Source organism: Lemur catta, chromosome 18 (assembly GCF_020740605.2).
Source record: "Lemur catta isolate mLemCat1 chromosome 18, mLemCat1.pri, whole genome shotgun sequence".
Lineage (NCBI taxonomy): Eukaryota > Metazoa > Chordata > Mammalia > Primates > Lemuridae > Lemur > Lemur catta.
Genome location: NC_059145.1, coordinates 42,635,320 through 42,649,934, shown reverse-complemented (window position 1 = coordinate 42,649,934; position 14,615 = coordinate 42,635,320). Strand labels below are relative to the sequence as shown.

The window sequence follows — 14,615 nt, the reverse complement described above, 5'->3', positions numbered from 1 at the left end:
GCAAGACTCTGTCTCACAAACACACACACACACACCTTTTGCTATCACATACTAGCTTTGTGATCTTGAGCAAGTTCCTCAACAGGTCTGAGCCTCCTTCTTTATGTAGGAAGTGGGAATAATTCCAACCTTACAAAGTTATAGGAGGAACCAAATATCACAAATCATTAAAGGGAGCCCCCTGCAGTGTAAGTAACACAGAGGAGTTCCCCCAAAGCAGTTCCATTCCCCTGGTTCTGGGGGGCATGCATTAGCTCACTGAGTTCTCAAAAATACCCTTGAAGAGAGGTTAAAGATGAGGAAACTGAGATGCCAAGTTTCAATCTCCCATTTGTGACAGAGCAGAAAGACATTTAACTCACCCCAGAGCTGCTTTCCCTCACACCCAGCTAGCCCAGTCCTATTAGTTTTTTTTTTTTTTTTTTTTGAGACAGAGTCTCACTCTGTTGCCCAGGATTGAGTGCCGTGGTGTCAGCCTAGCTCACAGCAACCTCAAACTCCTGGGCTCAAGCAATCCTCCTGCCTCAGCCTCCTGAGTAGCTGGGACTACAGGCATGTGCCACCATGCCCGGCTGATTTTTTCTATATATATTTTTAGTTGTCCAGATACTCTCTTTCTATTTTTAGTAGAGACGGGGTCTCGCTCTTGCTCAGGCTGGTCTCGAACTCCTAAGCTCAAACGATCTGCCCACCTCGGCCTCCCAGAGTGCTAGGATTACAGGCGTGAGCCACCGTGCCCGGCCCCTATTAGTCTTTAATAGAAACTGACAAGTTGGCTGTACTAATCTAACACACCTGGGGGATTCCAGACTCAAGGTAGTCCCCCTGAGGTGACGTTAACCCCTCATTACCTTGCTCTGACTTTTCCAATATCTCAGAGCTTCCTAGGGGAGAAATGAGACTAAAATGCTTCCCTTACTAGAAAGCGACCCCCCCACTTAAGAAAGGGACCACATCTGGACCAGCTTTGCAGGCCAAGGCACAAGCAAGACACAGCAGGCAAAACTAGATGTTGATTCTTGTTTCACTGTCCAGGCCTGTTGAGTAGTCCTGCATTTCTTTGAAAGGATGTGGTTCCACAAAGGCTGTACCCCACAGTGCCTGGGCACAGGCTTTCTGTGCCACGGGTCTGTAAACAGAAAGGGCACAGGGCTAAAAATCAAGAGTCCTGGGGACTGGATCCAGTTCTGCCATGGCCAGATTGAACAACTGAATACTGACTGCTCAATCTCAGAGTTAAAAACCGGGCTCAGGCCCTGTTCTCCCTCTCCAGTGCTGTTCTCCTAGGCAATGTTTATGGCAAAAGCTAGGTCCACAGAAAAGAAACAGAAACCATCCGCTGAGCTACAACTCCCTTCAACAGCCAAGAACATACAATAAAATGGCTTTGACAGGAAGGCCAAGAGGAAAGCCTCTTTGGTGGGGTTGATCAACTGCCATGGCCAGGTCTGAACCTATGAGGGCCAGCTTTATGTCCTGTTCACGGCCACAGCACCCAGTAGACTGAATTGGAGAAAGTTTATTGTGCCTACAGCTCTGTAGAGGCCACTTAACAGAGTCACCATCCACCCAACAGCCAGGACCAGGGGTAGGTATACACATAATCCATAGGGTGACCAGCTCTTTTTGGCATGAAATACTAGCAGGCCTAACTGATTCTTTCATTGGAATCTGATCTCTAATCTAGAAAACAGAGAAAAAGGGAGTTAAAGAGGAGCTGAAAGGCCATGTGAGATGAGATGGGGTGGGGCAGAGCTGGAGAGGCCACACAAAAGTAAAGGCAGATTTTACCAAGGCAGGAGGGAAGCTGGACAAGTGGCTACAGACAAGGGATAAACTGGCAGAGAAAAGCAGAAGTGTCACCAGAGACATAAAGACACAGCCACACAGACCATGAGATGATCCATGATGGAGCCCATAAAAGGTGGTGCCCCAGGGCTGGCCGAGGTGGCTCACGCCTTTAATCCTAGCACTCTGGGAGGCCAAGGTGGGAGGATCGCTAGAGGCCAGGAGTTTGAAACCAGCCTGAGCAAAAGCGAGACCCCGTCTCTACTAAAAAATAGAAAAGAATTAGCTGGACAACTAAAAATATATAGAAAAAATTAGCCAGGCATGGTGGCACATGCCTGTAGTCCCAGCTACTCAGGAGGCTGAGGCAGAAGGGTTGCTTGCACCCAGGAGTTTGAGGTTGCTGTGAGCTAGGCTGACGCCACGGCACTCAATCCTGGGCAACAGAGTGAGATTCTATCTCAAAAAAAAAAAAAAAAAAAAAAAGGTGGTACCCCAGAGCTGCCTGGGAACTTTCTAGCTCTTGTCACAAATCCCCCTTTCCTTGAGATAATTTAAGAATCCCTAGCCTGCCAACCAAAAGAGCTTAAATCTCAATAGCCATAGACAAACCCTTAAGGGGGTCACTATGAAGACTGGGGATATAGTGTGGATGGTTTAGGACAAAGCCACACTTCTGATGGAAAAAACAAACTTGAAAGGGAGCCAACATTTTTTCAGGGTTGGCCACATGCCTGGTGTTGGCATCTCTTATCTCATCATTCCTTATAACCTCATTCCGCCCCTGTGTGGATATGTCCTCATTTTACACAGCAAGCTCAGTTATTCACGTAAAATCACTTATTGTAAATGGTGAAACTGGGAGAGGAAGCCTGGGCAGTCTGACTCCACATCCTCATTCAAACAGAGGCAGGAGACCATGTGACCTCAGGCAGGAGGGAGCAGAGATTCCTACATCAGGTTCTAGTCTGGGCCAGGCTAGTGGCTTGCCCACGGGCCAATGTCCAGTGGCTGTGTAAAAATCTCCCAACACTTTATAAAAATGTCCATTCCCAGGCCCAAACCCTGGAGAGTCTGATTCAGAAGGCTGGAGTAAAGCCTGAGAATCTGTTTTTGTGGGTAAGTAAAACACACTTCAAGGCTTCAGAATCCCTGGGCTGAGAAGGAGGTATCAATGTCTTCACATGGATGAAGAAAACACACATCTAGCCAGCTAAGCAAGCCAGAAAAGAAGATAAATCGTAGATTCTAGAAATTCTAAAATCTGCCCCAAGTTCCTGAATTGTATGAACAGAGAAGAAAAATAGCGTGAGATACTAGTAAGACAAAAGCTATACAAAGAAATACAAAATAGGTTCTTAAGAAACTTATAATCAAGATGGGAAAAATATTACCAAAAAAGATAACAATACAACAGCATGTGTCATATACTATTTAAGGTCTAGAAAAACTGGGGAGGGGGTGTCACTCAGAACTTCCCCTCCCCATTCCCGTTTCCCCACAAGCTTTCAGAGGAAAGGAAAGACAGAGAAGCAGAGGAAGCAGGGATTCTCTCCTCCTTTTGCCTCTGGATCCTTATTTAGGGAATGGAAGACAACGACTTTCACTGCAGCGAGAAGGTGGCATGAGAGTTGAGTATGGGCTTTGCAATCAGACAGATCTGGATTTAAATCCCAGCTCCAACTCTCACTTACTGCCACCTTGGACAAGTGACTCAGTACCTCATGTGTAAGTAGAGATAATACCTACCTTCAGAACTGTTATGAAGATTCAATGAGATAAAAATTATGACATAATATGTACCTAACAAGAATGGGACATCTAGATGGGACTTAACAGACACAATCAAATCAAATATAAAATACTGATTTATCAATCTTTCCACCTGCCCTGACCCACCACTGTGGATCCATTCTCTGTCCTTCTCTGCCTTAATCTGTGCACTAGGTTAACCCAAACTGTATCACCTAGATGCTCTTTGCTGGCTTCTGGTTGGGTTTGGCCAATGGAGGATACCAGAAGGAGATCAGAGGGTACTTCCAACCCCCAACTAATCTGGGGCCACATTTCTGACAGTGCCTGTATCTATCTAAGGCTACAACTTCCATTGTGCAGCCCTTCCTCCATGGTTCTAACTATCACTGGCATCTGGTAACACTATTTCCTCCCCTGGCCCCTTTGGCCTAAAGGTGGTAGCTACTCCCTATGGTTGCTTGTCTTTGGGTTTCTTTTTTTTTTTTTTTTTTTGAGACAGAGTCTCACTTTGTTGCCCGGGCTAGAGTGAGTGCCGTGGCATCAGCCTAGCTCACAGCAACCTCAAACTCCTGGGCTTAAGCGATCCCACTGCCTCAGCCTCCCGAGTAGCTGGGACTACAAGCATGCGCCACCATGCCCGGCTAATTTTTTCTATATATATTTTTTTAGTTGGCCAGATAATTTCTTTCTATTTTTAGTAGAGACGAGGTCTCGCTCAGGCTGGTCTCGAACTCCTGACCTCGAGCGATCCACCCGCCTCGGCCTCCCAGAGTGCTAGGATTACAGGCGTGAGCCACCGCGCCCGGCCTGTCTTTGGGTTTCTCAACATCTCTTGTTGGTTCTCTGAAACCTGCCCATACTGCTATATAGAGTCACATCATAAAAGTCTCCTGAACAATCTAAATTGGATTCTGTTCTCTGCCAGGACTTAAAATGATCCACCCTCCTTTCTCCCAAACTGCCCTCTCCCAAGTATGCCGCATCCCCTAGTGGCCATATTCGAGCCTAATTATTCTGTCCAACATTTCTTCCCCACCGAAGCCGAACCAAAGAGTTTCTTTCTCTTGGGAACATGAATTTGGAACTGACCAGAAGGACTAGTCTTTTATACAGAGGAACTGTAACCCCAGGAGCTGGGAGGTAACCACATTTTTTTTACCACTGGCCTGAGAAACAGAAAGCCAATCTGCAGGGAGTTAAGAAAAAGCAAAGGCACAAAAAGCAGTAACCATGAGTATGGGAGAGCCTGAAATCCAAGTGCCCTTGAATTCCTGGAGAAACATTTGCAGTCTTTTAATCCCCCCTTTTTTTTTTTTTTGCTTAAACCAGTTTGTTGATTACCCTTATTAGCGACTAAGACCTCAACAAAACATCATGAGGTCAATTTCAACTGCTCCTAGTTATCACCAAATCAAGATGAAATATTCCCTGAAATAGTAAAGGAATCAAAAGCTGAAGGGAAAGGGACATCAGAAGCTGAAACTAACCATACTGGACCAAAGGTGAAAAGTAAAACACAAAATGACTAGGACTATAGAGGCAAAAACAGGACTCTGGGTAGGCCTTGCTTAAGGTGAACTGCTGGCACTCTACGACCAACTAAACAAAAGCTTAGAAGAATTTAGAAATGAATCAGTGAGATTTCATAATAGGCTCATTCACCTGCATTTTGGCCTTTATTCAGATGGTACAAATTCCATTTTGCTCCTCCATAAATGCAACATATTTATGGCCAATGTTAATAGTCCTTATGAAGAAGTTGATTTGAAGTCAGTTACTCCTCATGGCTCTGTGATATACAGGCTGAACATTTGCCAACAACTGTAGCCAAGTATATCCATCGTACTGGTAAGACGGAGGTTTAATTTAAAAAATGAAAACAGCCAGGCACAATGGCTCACACCTGTAATCCCAGTGACTTAAGAGGCTGAGGTGGGAGGATCACTTGAGGCCAGGAGTTCGAGACCAGCATGGGCAACATAGCAAGGCCCTGTCTCTTTAAGAAACAAGATTAAAATTGGCCAGCCAGGGTGGTGCACTCCTGTAGTCCCAGCTACTCTGAAAGCTAAGGCAGGAGGATCCCTTGAGCCTAGGAGTTAGAGGCTACAGTGGGCTATGATTATACCTCTGCATTCCAGCCTAGATGAAAGAGCAAAACCACATCTCTTAAAAATAAATAAATAAATAAATATAAAAACACTGTCTAACTCATCCTCCCTTTAAAGCCTACCTTACTTATTCAATGTTACTAAGTACTTACCAAGTGCTGGACACTGGGTAGGCCTTAAGGGTCTTCCACAGATAAGTCAACAGACTATTACCTTCCTAGATCCACAATGAGAGAGTGACTGAGCCTCTACGACCCCTAGGATCGGGCCTTTGGCTAACTCTACAAGCTGATCTTCCACCACTGCCCCCAGCCCACCCCTGCGGCTCCACCCTACCTCCACCTGAGGACCTGTGGACTCACCATCCCTTCCTTCTGTAAGGCTCATGCCTACTTAATTCTTAGTCATGCTAAGAGCTGAGCTCAAATGCCATTTCCTTAGGGAAGCTTCCTCTGATGTCCCAGACTAGACTGCACTCCTGTTTTTTCCTTCACAGCACTCAGTACAATTTTATATATAAACACACAAGTAGATCTGTAATTTCTGTACCTGCCTTTTAGCATGTGAGATAAGGGCATGTTCCTTCCCATCCTCTGAGCTTGGCTCAGTTCTGTGCTGAGTGAATACTGAGTCCTGAAGAAACACCCGAGGGACACTTGACAAGGATTTAGGGGAGCAATTCCACTTCCTTAGGGAAGACTTAAGCATTACAAGTCCCTGGTATTCTTTAACTCCTTTGACTCCCACTAACAATACCACTCTCTTGGTATATATCTTATATTCCTTTGTCTTTATTCATCTTTACTCTGTTCTATTTTTCATTTATTTACTTCACAACTATGTTTTAGCATCCCAACTGTTTCCCACGTAATATGCCACGGGCTGGGTATATGATAGTAAATAAAACTAACTTTGCCCAAACTAGATCCTAACCATCTCAAGGGCCAGAACTTAGGCTTACGTTCTTTTCCTCCCCTCAGCACGCAGCAAATAACAGGTGCATCATAAATATTAAGTGGTTTATTGTCATTATAAAGTAATAAAGAAGATGGACTTATGATCATGGTGAGTCTCTCCTGCTGGACAGCTACTGAGTTGCCATGGGAATTAAGGATGTTAGGGAGACATTTCTACCTTGGGAGGTAACAGACAAAGAAGACACATTTGGCTTTCCTATCACCCATCCCTTGGTGCCACTTTCAGAGATGTAATATGAGAGAAAATAGGATACATGACAGAATCAATACTTCCTGGCTATGATAATAAAGAAAGAAAACCAAAGGTTTTTCAACTTAGAGGCAAAAACTCATACTTAATGCCTCCCCAAGAAGCACCCTTTGAGGATAAAAATCACCTAAACAAAGCAGACACAAAAACAAGGCAGGGAAAGACAAATCTAATTGCTTTTGAGCATTTTTATACCCCCTCAAATACAAATAACACACACATGCTTCCCAGTAATACACACATATATCTCACTATTCTTGATCCTGATTTATAACTATGAATCTATGAGTTCTGACTTTATCATGCAGGTTTAATATTCAACCTGTCAGCTAAATATTGGCGTTTCTTCGTCTATAATAGGCAGAGAAGACAAAACCAGGGCATAATTTAAAAATGGGCATGGCCTTAACTCATATTGTGGAGCTTTAATGATAGCTGGCCGCCTTAATCTGATGGCTACATACATCACCTGACCACTGACTTTGCAGTCGTCCTGGCAGAGGAAAGGCACGAAGGAAAGGAGGGGTTGCCCCCAGAACTCTAATAGGAGGACAGCACCGTGGGTTAACAAGTGGAGACAGAGCCAGAGAGGGATACGGAGTAGTTCATTACCAGGTCCAACACTCAACTCTCGTTCTGAAGTGGTCAAAACCAGGGGTTGAAGACTGAGCACAGAAGGCCTTATCTGCCGAGCCGCTTTTCAAATACTCTTTCCCTTTTATTTGTAAGGTGATTTTTATTTTCAAAGCGCGTTCACCTCGGGTGCATTCTCTCTCTGCGCTTCCCAACCACGAGGTGAGGAAAAGCGGGTCAAAAGCCCACCTCCAAACCCGCATTTCCTAGAAAACTAAGGCTCGGCCCTATAAGTGCGCGAAGGCTGAAAGGCCTCAGGGACTGCCCAGCGCCTCCCGCCCGGGTTCGTAATCGTCTAGATCAGGAAAGCTGCAAGCGCGCCAACAGTCCTTTGCCGTTTGGGGACTGCAAAGCGGCCGCAGAACCGTTTAATCACAAGGTAAACCCAGACTCGCGGCCGCTTCCTCCCCGGCGGACCGAGGTTCGGCTGCGACCCTCACGGCCAGTGGAACCCGGCGGCCGCCGCCGCTTCTGCAGCTACCTGGACGCCGTGCACGATGTACACCTTCTCCGCCTCGCTCAGCGACACGGACGCCATGCTGCCGAGCCGCGCCGCGAGCCGCACGTCATCCGCCCGCGTCGCCTCCGCGCCGACCGTGCCTTCCGCGTCCCTGCGTCATCAGCCCGCGCGGCGGCCGCTCCTGCAGCCGCGGCCGCCGCCACTGCCGGGAGCTCCATGGGCTGCTTCTGCGCGCCGCCCGGTGTCTGGCCGAGCCCAGGGAGCCGCGGCGCCTCGTGCCGAGGAGCCATCGCCGCAGCCCGGGGCCGTGTCCCGGGTTGGAGACTGCAGGGGGAGGCGACGGCGGCGGCGGCTGGAGCCCCCCGGGGGCCTGGGACTGGGGAACTGCCTCCGGCTTCACGGTCAGTTGGGAGGGGAAACTGGGGTCGCAGTGGAGAAGCTGGGATGAAGCGAGTGACACGGGCCAGGGGACTCACAGTGGGAGAGGCGCGCGGCGTACTTTGCTCAGAGCTGGAGTTGAAGTAGCAGATCGTGTGTGTGTGTGTGTGTGTGTGTGAGAGAGAGAGAGAGAGAGAGACAGAGACAGAGACAGAGACAGAGAGAATGAGAGAGGCGGAAGTCGTGATTGGCCAGTGACCGCTCTCCCCCCCTCCACTTCTTTGGTCCCTAGGAATATTGAAGAGGCAATGAAGCCCTCTTGATTGTTCTCAGTGGGAAAGGTCCGGGCTGGGAGTGGAGGGCACTGGTCCCGAGGCATCCCCACCCCTCCACCCGGGAATATCTCTTGCTCGCGCTCTCTCTCCTTTACTCTCTCGCTCGCGCTCTCTGCTCCCCTCCGCCCCCCCCCCCATTTTCTTCCTTTCTCTCTCTCTGTCTCTGTCTGGCTGGCTGAACGCTGGCCCCGTACCTTGCAGGGTCCCCTTCCCTCGGGTGCTCGCCAGAGCATTGTCCCAAAGGGAGTAGCGGGGAGGGTCTTGATAACCGGCGCTGGCGAGATGCGCAGTGACCGTGTGTCCCCAGCGCTTCCTAGTGGGAACTGGAAGTCCCAGTTTGATGGGACTGATCGCTGGGAGCTGCGGACAGCTGCCCGAAAAAAGCCAACCCCGTGCGGTGGCCGAGTGGGAGTATGGGCCTTGGATAGCCAGAGAGGATACTTGCAAGGTGAAGCGGGGGTCACAGAAGGAGCCCATTAAGGCGGGGCAGATAGGATAAGGTATAAGTTTTAAAAGAGTTTTGTGGATAAATGGGGGAAAGTTAACCCAAATTGTCTGAAGCAAGGAGGGCATCTGATGACTTTACTGATGTCCCATTTTTGAGTAACCTCTTTGTTCTCAAAAGTGAAAGTAACCCTTGACAGCATGATCATCCAAAACGTAGTTGGTGTTTCTTAGACAATGGCTTCAGATACAGTTTCACAGATAACTAATGGGAGACTACTATGGATGGGCTTTGCACTAGCTTTGGAATGCTAAAACAAGTAAAACACACTTTATACCCAGAGAAGCTCCCTAGGCAGAGGTGAAGGCTCCAGAGCCAACCTAACCACAGAACATGGTGGTTAGAGCTATGATGGTGGTATCAGTGGGCACAGTGGGACTGGGAGCTGGGTCTGAGAAGGACACAGAGGAAGTGCCTGGCCACATTCTTAATCACTAAACTGCTGAGCTCTAAAATAGACGATCACTTCTTCTCAATAGACTGGACATTAGGTGTTTCTCATGTCTCTACATAGTCCTCTACAGGTGCACCTAAAGGAAACACATCTTGCAAGGTTGGACTTTGCCCTTTAGGGAAACCTGGACAGGTGAAGCCAGAAGGGTTTCCTCCCTAACAAAGGCACAGTTGCCCCACCTGTTGTGGCATATAGATGACTTGTGTTTGGTTGGATGGCTGGATTTCATGTAAGGAACTCTGTATGATAAGATAATAGGGGATTGCTGATGTTAGAAATGGGATTTTGTGCTAGAGATTGCTCAGAAAGGAAAGACCTTGGAAGTGGGATTTTAATAGCTAGGATATCTAAGGGAACTGAGGATTTAAAAGGTGGCAGAAGATTGACAGAGAAGACACAGGGAAAAAAAAAGTATGAGTTTGGATACCATGGAGTCATCTTTATATAAAAATCTTTCAGTATGTTTTTTAAAATATGGAACATTTGAACTGTCCCCCTGGCAATTGACAAAAGGTTCCATGCTGGAGAAGGGTCAGCAGTATTTGCTACATAATGTTATGAATGATGTCTGATATATTAGGCTAAGTAGGTATGAGAGGTACAAATAGTAAAATTTTCTACTAATACAATGACACTTTCACTAATCATTGTACTTAAATGCTGCCAGAACATTTTTATCACCTTTGCTGTAATAGTGCATTAGACATCTTTAAAACCCCTAAGTTCAGAGTTCTTATTCAGTTTGTTGAAGCATTTCAAAGAATGTATGATAGCCAGAAAAATCAAGAAGTCAAGGATGGCATATTATTCTGTTAAACCAGCTTGTTTTTCTGTCACTATGTGATTATTTTGGGTGACTACTATTTTGTAGGTCTGTCTATTCTAAAACCTTATACTCTATTATTTTCTTTAACACTTAGTGCTTATTATGTCCCAAGCATTGTTCTAAGCACTTTATAAAGATTGATTGATTCAGTCTTCACAAAAGCCCTGTGAAGCAAGTACTATTATCCCTATTTTACAGATTGGAAAACTAAGACACAGAGCAGTTAAATGCCTTGACTAAGGTTACAGGTCACATAACTATTAATAGTAAGTAGCAGAGCCAGGATTGAGACCAGGCATTCTAGCTCTCGGGCCTGCACTCGTAACCATCACCTTATACAGTCTCCCCCCAGGCTCCATCTCATTCACCAGAATATTTGATAAAGGAGGCACTATAGTCTTAATTCCAAAAGCAAGGAGTCTGTTCAGGCATAAACTCACATCCCTTGAATCCTTTTTCTAGAGGAATATATAATGTGATGCTGATGGGAAGTTCCTGTGCCTGTTTCAGCCCACCCTTTTAGATAAGGAAAAAGGTTATATAGGGGCAGGGTAGAACTTAAGTCCAAGTAGCTAAGGAGAGAGCCTTCAACAGCAGAGAAGGCTGATGGATCTGGTACTAGGGTTGAGTAGGCATGCATGCAGACCAGATTCCAACTGTGTGCCATACTCAGAAAAGACATCTAGAAATTCTTCAGACAATCAGTAAGTGTTTGCATGCCAGCGAGTCTCTAGTGTTCTTTCTCATGGGCCTAAAGAGATAAGAAACCCAAAACACAGCACCTGCCTAAAAGAAGTTTAGGATTTATGATAGCTGAGGAGCCCAAGACCTTGAACTAGTGCATGAACAAGACAATAAAATAAAGTGCTCAATTGAGACATGTGGTAATTAGAAGAGAGACCAGCCTATAATAAGGTGCTAATTCTGGAGGCCAGGCATCAAGTACAAGAGGTGATGAGCTGCTGCTAGCCACTAGCCAGCACAATAATAACATTACAGGTGGAGTAAATCTGTCCCACCTAGCCTTGGTTAATTAAAGCAATAAAAGCCAATTACAGAAGAGCTGTGGGTCAGAGCTGAGTCCTTGGTGCTGAAGTTGCAGAAAGCTCTTAAAAGCCCAGCAGGAAACATTTTATTACCACTCTTAAGCAGACATGGCCAAGTTTTAGGCCTTTTCCTTTGCATTTTCACCGTTAGTCCAGCACCCTGGAAAAACACTATATGAGCTAATATTTCTCCTATAGATCTATTTCCTTTAAACACTTTGCATTTATCTTGCCTGTACTTTGTCTTTAAGAATACTAAAGATAAATAATCTCTCATAGTCTGGCTAGGAGGTCTGTGTCTGACTTCTTATAGACAATAAATTGGGATTACAGTGATAGGAAAATTGATAGTAAAACATGGGTAAAGCTCATTCCCAGTTAGAGGAAGGATCACAGAGTCTTCAGGTGTGTTTCATTTTGAGAGGGTGACATGGTGCTTCTATGGCTCATTAGGGCATGTATGAGAAAAGGGGATCACATATCCTAATTACCAAATATGGAAGTATTTAAACACACACACACACTCTGGTAAGCTGTAGAAAGTAATAGAGTCTGAAGCAGAAATGGAGGGGTGATGTCTCGATATTGACCTGCTGGGGGAAAAATGAGACTAATGCCATGCTGCTTCTAGTTCCTTCCTGTTTTTGCATTTTTAAAAATCATTTGCTTTCCTCTTTAGAAGCGGACTTCCAGAGACAAATGACCAGGTCATTCCTGGCTGTCAACTGTGAAGGTGAGAAGGCTACAGTTGCATGCCCCACCTAATCCAATCATTCATCCCAATATATCTGAAATGCCAGGAAAACTTCATCTTTTCATAGTCTGCTCCAAACCTCATCCTTCCTAGTATGTAGAGACTTAGCAATTGAACCTTTAGATTTCCTTTGCTACTGGAGACATGAATATCTACTGTTTAGGGTCAGTGGAGATGGAATGCCTGTGGGTGATATCGATTTCTTAACCTTAGCAAGGTAAGTTCAGTGGGACAAGTACAGTTCTGGCCACCATCCTATTGCAATAAGTCTTGACTTTGGTAAGTGAAGTGTATGTTTCTAAACCAAGAAATGGTAACAGAGAATCAGGTTGCAGAAAGACAGGTTGGTTAGGAAGATAACAATCTGTGGTGGAAAGATTATGGAGCCTCTAGTTCAAAGATTTCGGCTTTGCCATTATCTTGTTTTTATGTCTTTGAGCAAGTTGATTAACCTCTCTGAGCCTCATTTTTACCCTAAAGTGAATATCTTGTTGAGTTGTAAAACTCAGAATAGATCCTGGATATGCAAACATTTAAACATTGAAAAATGGCCATGTTTAACTTGGAGTTTTTAAGATTTCTGTCATTTACCACTTTGTAATATTTGATGCATTTTGATAGTGCTTTTTCTACATGCCATATTTGACGGAAAAAACTGAACATGCTCAGGAAAGTTGCTAACAGAGACAGTTACTGGTTGCTTTCTTTTTGAATATTAGCAAAGAACAGGGAAAGGAAGTTACGGGAAGCTTCTGGTAGAAATATAAAATCCAATAAATTAACAAAGAAAATGTTGAATTTGTTCCTGAAAACAGGACCCATAGAATCTGAGCCCTGCAAGGTACCTTAGCAATCAGCTTGCTCTTCCTCGTTGTTTTATAGAATGAGGAGACTGAGGCTCAGAAGGATAACTGACTTGCCTGAGGTCATGAGGTTAGTAAGCGGCACAACTGGGAATAGACTCTGGCTTCTTGACTCCAAGCCCAGTCTTCATTCCCTTTAGCCTCTTGTCTATTTCCAAAGCTCTTTAGCAGATGCCAGAGAGCCCCTTGCCTGCTAGGTAGAGGTGTGTTCTTATAGAACACACTATAGCCTTGTTTTCACTGTCCCAGCTTCCTTCCAAGGCTCTGCTCTTGCATGGCCACTAACAGTGCCTGAGATAAATGGTATCAGCAAAGACCCAAAAGCCACATGACTCCCTTCTTGAAGCCCAGTAGAATTACAATAACTGGTTCTCTCTTTCTTTTCCCTTGCTAGTCTTTCAGATTTTTCCAAGCACTTTTGCTTTTAGTCCCTAAAAAAGCCAAGGTCTTGCCTGGGTGATGTCACAGTGGCTGCATACCTGCACATGGCACAATGTGGGGCCAGGTGACATTCTCAACACCCTCACGTGGGAACCTTTGCTGGTTGGTCTCTGCCTAGCATGGGTGGGCTCTCTCCTAGAAAATCAGCATTCTGGTACTTGGCCCCACAGGAAGTGTTTCCCGGCAGAAGCAGATTTTAGAGTCTCAATCCTAGGGTGACTCTTCTGGCTAAGGCTTCACAGCTCTCCTGCCTTCTAAGTTTGGGCAGAATCAGTCTTCTAAATGTTAGCTGGTGTTCAGCCAGGGCCCCTCCTAAGAGTCCAGAATGCTTATGTTCAGGCCTATGGCCTATGAATGCCATTGCATGTAGCCCACCCGATAACACCATCTCTGCATAACCATGAGTGGACAAGATGGCCAAACTGTAAGTAACCCAAGGTCACTGGTGGAAATATCAGTGCCTGTCCCTCTTTTATTTTCTAGTTATTAAACAGAATTTGATTGTTTTAGTAAATAGTTAAAAGCAGGCTCTGGGGTGAGAACACATTTTGGAAGTGTATCCTATCTCCACTGCTTCCTGGAAATAGGAACATAGGCAAATCTCTCCATGCTTCCATTTCCTCACCTCTAAAAGATGGATGGGAAGGTAAGCGTTTATACCTACAAGATAGAGTAGATGTGAGAATCAAATAGGATGAGACGTGTAGTATACATTCCAGTGCCTGGCAGGTAGCAGATGTCCAGTAAGGGCATGGAAAGGATCAGAGTCCCACCCTACGTTCAGCATGCCCCATACTGTGGCAACAGTCGAGCAAAATGTCCATCTCAGAACCTACCCTGACAGAGGCCAGATGGCAATTCAGTGTCAAATGAGATCGTGCACTTGATTACAAAGGGTTTCACAAACTATGAGAGTATCACAGTCATTGACAAGTATTCAGTGGATAGCAGGATCAGTAATTTATTGTTGCTTTTATGGAGATTTTCCTGCTGGCTTTACAGACTTCCTTCAGGGAGAATATAGTGCAGGGAGATGGCAGCA

General features: G+C 45.5%; 2 protein-coding genes across 9 annotated transcripts in view; one reads left to right on the top strand and one right to left on the bottom strand.

The window, feature by feature from the left end:
- EXOSC7 (exosome component 7) overlaps positions 1-8,091 on the bottom strand; it is a 35,679-nt gene extending 27,588 nt beyond the window's left edge. The window contains exon 1 of the mRNA XM_045530890.1: positions 7,993-8,091. Within this exon, the coding sequence (XP_045386846.1) occupies positions 7,993-8,049 (57 nt within the window). The 5' untranslated portion in view covers positions 8,050-8,091. The remainder of the gene's footprint in view (positions 1-7,992) is intronic.
- A 33-nt stretch (positions 8,092-8,124) lies between these two features.
- The window catches only part of ZDHHC3 (zinc finger DHHC-type palmitoyltransferase 3), a 50,772-nt gene continuing 44,281 nt past the window's right edge, over positions 8,125-14,615 (top strand). For 6 of the 8 annotated variants that reach the window (XR_006729930.1, XM_045530885.1, XM_045530886.1 and 3 more), the window contains exon 1: positions 8,154-8,372. The gene's annotated coding sequence lies outside the window, so the exon portion shown is untranslated. Of the gene's footprint in view, positions 8,373-12,194; positions 12,249-14,615 lie in introns of all 8 variants that reach the window. The other 2 variants (XM_045530882.1, XM_045530883.1) reach the window with 2 other exon arrangements.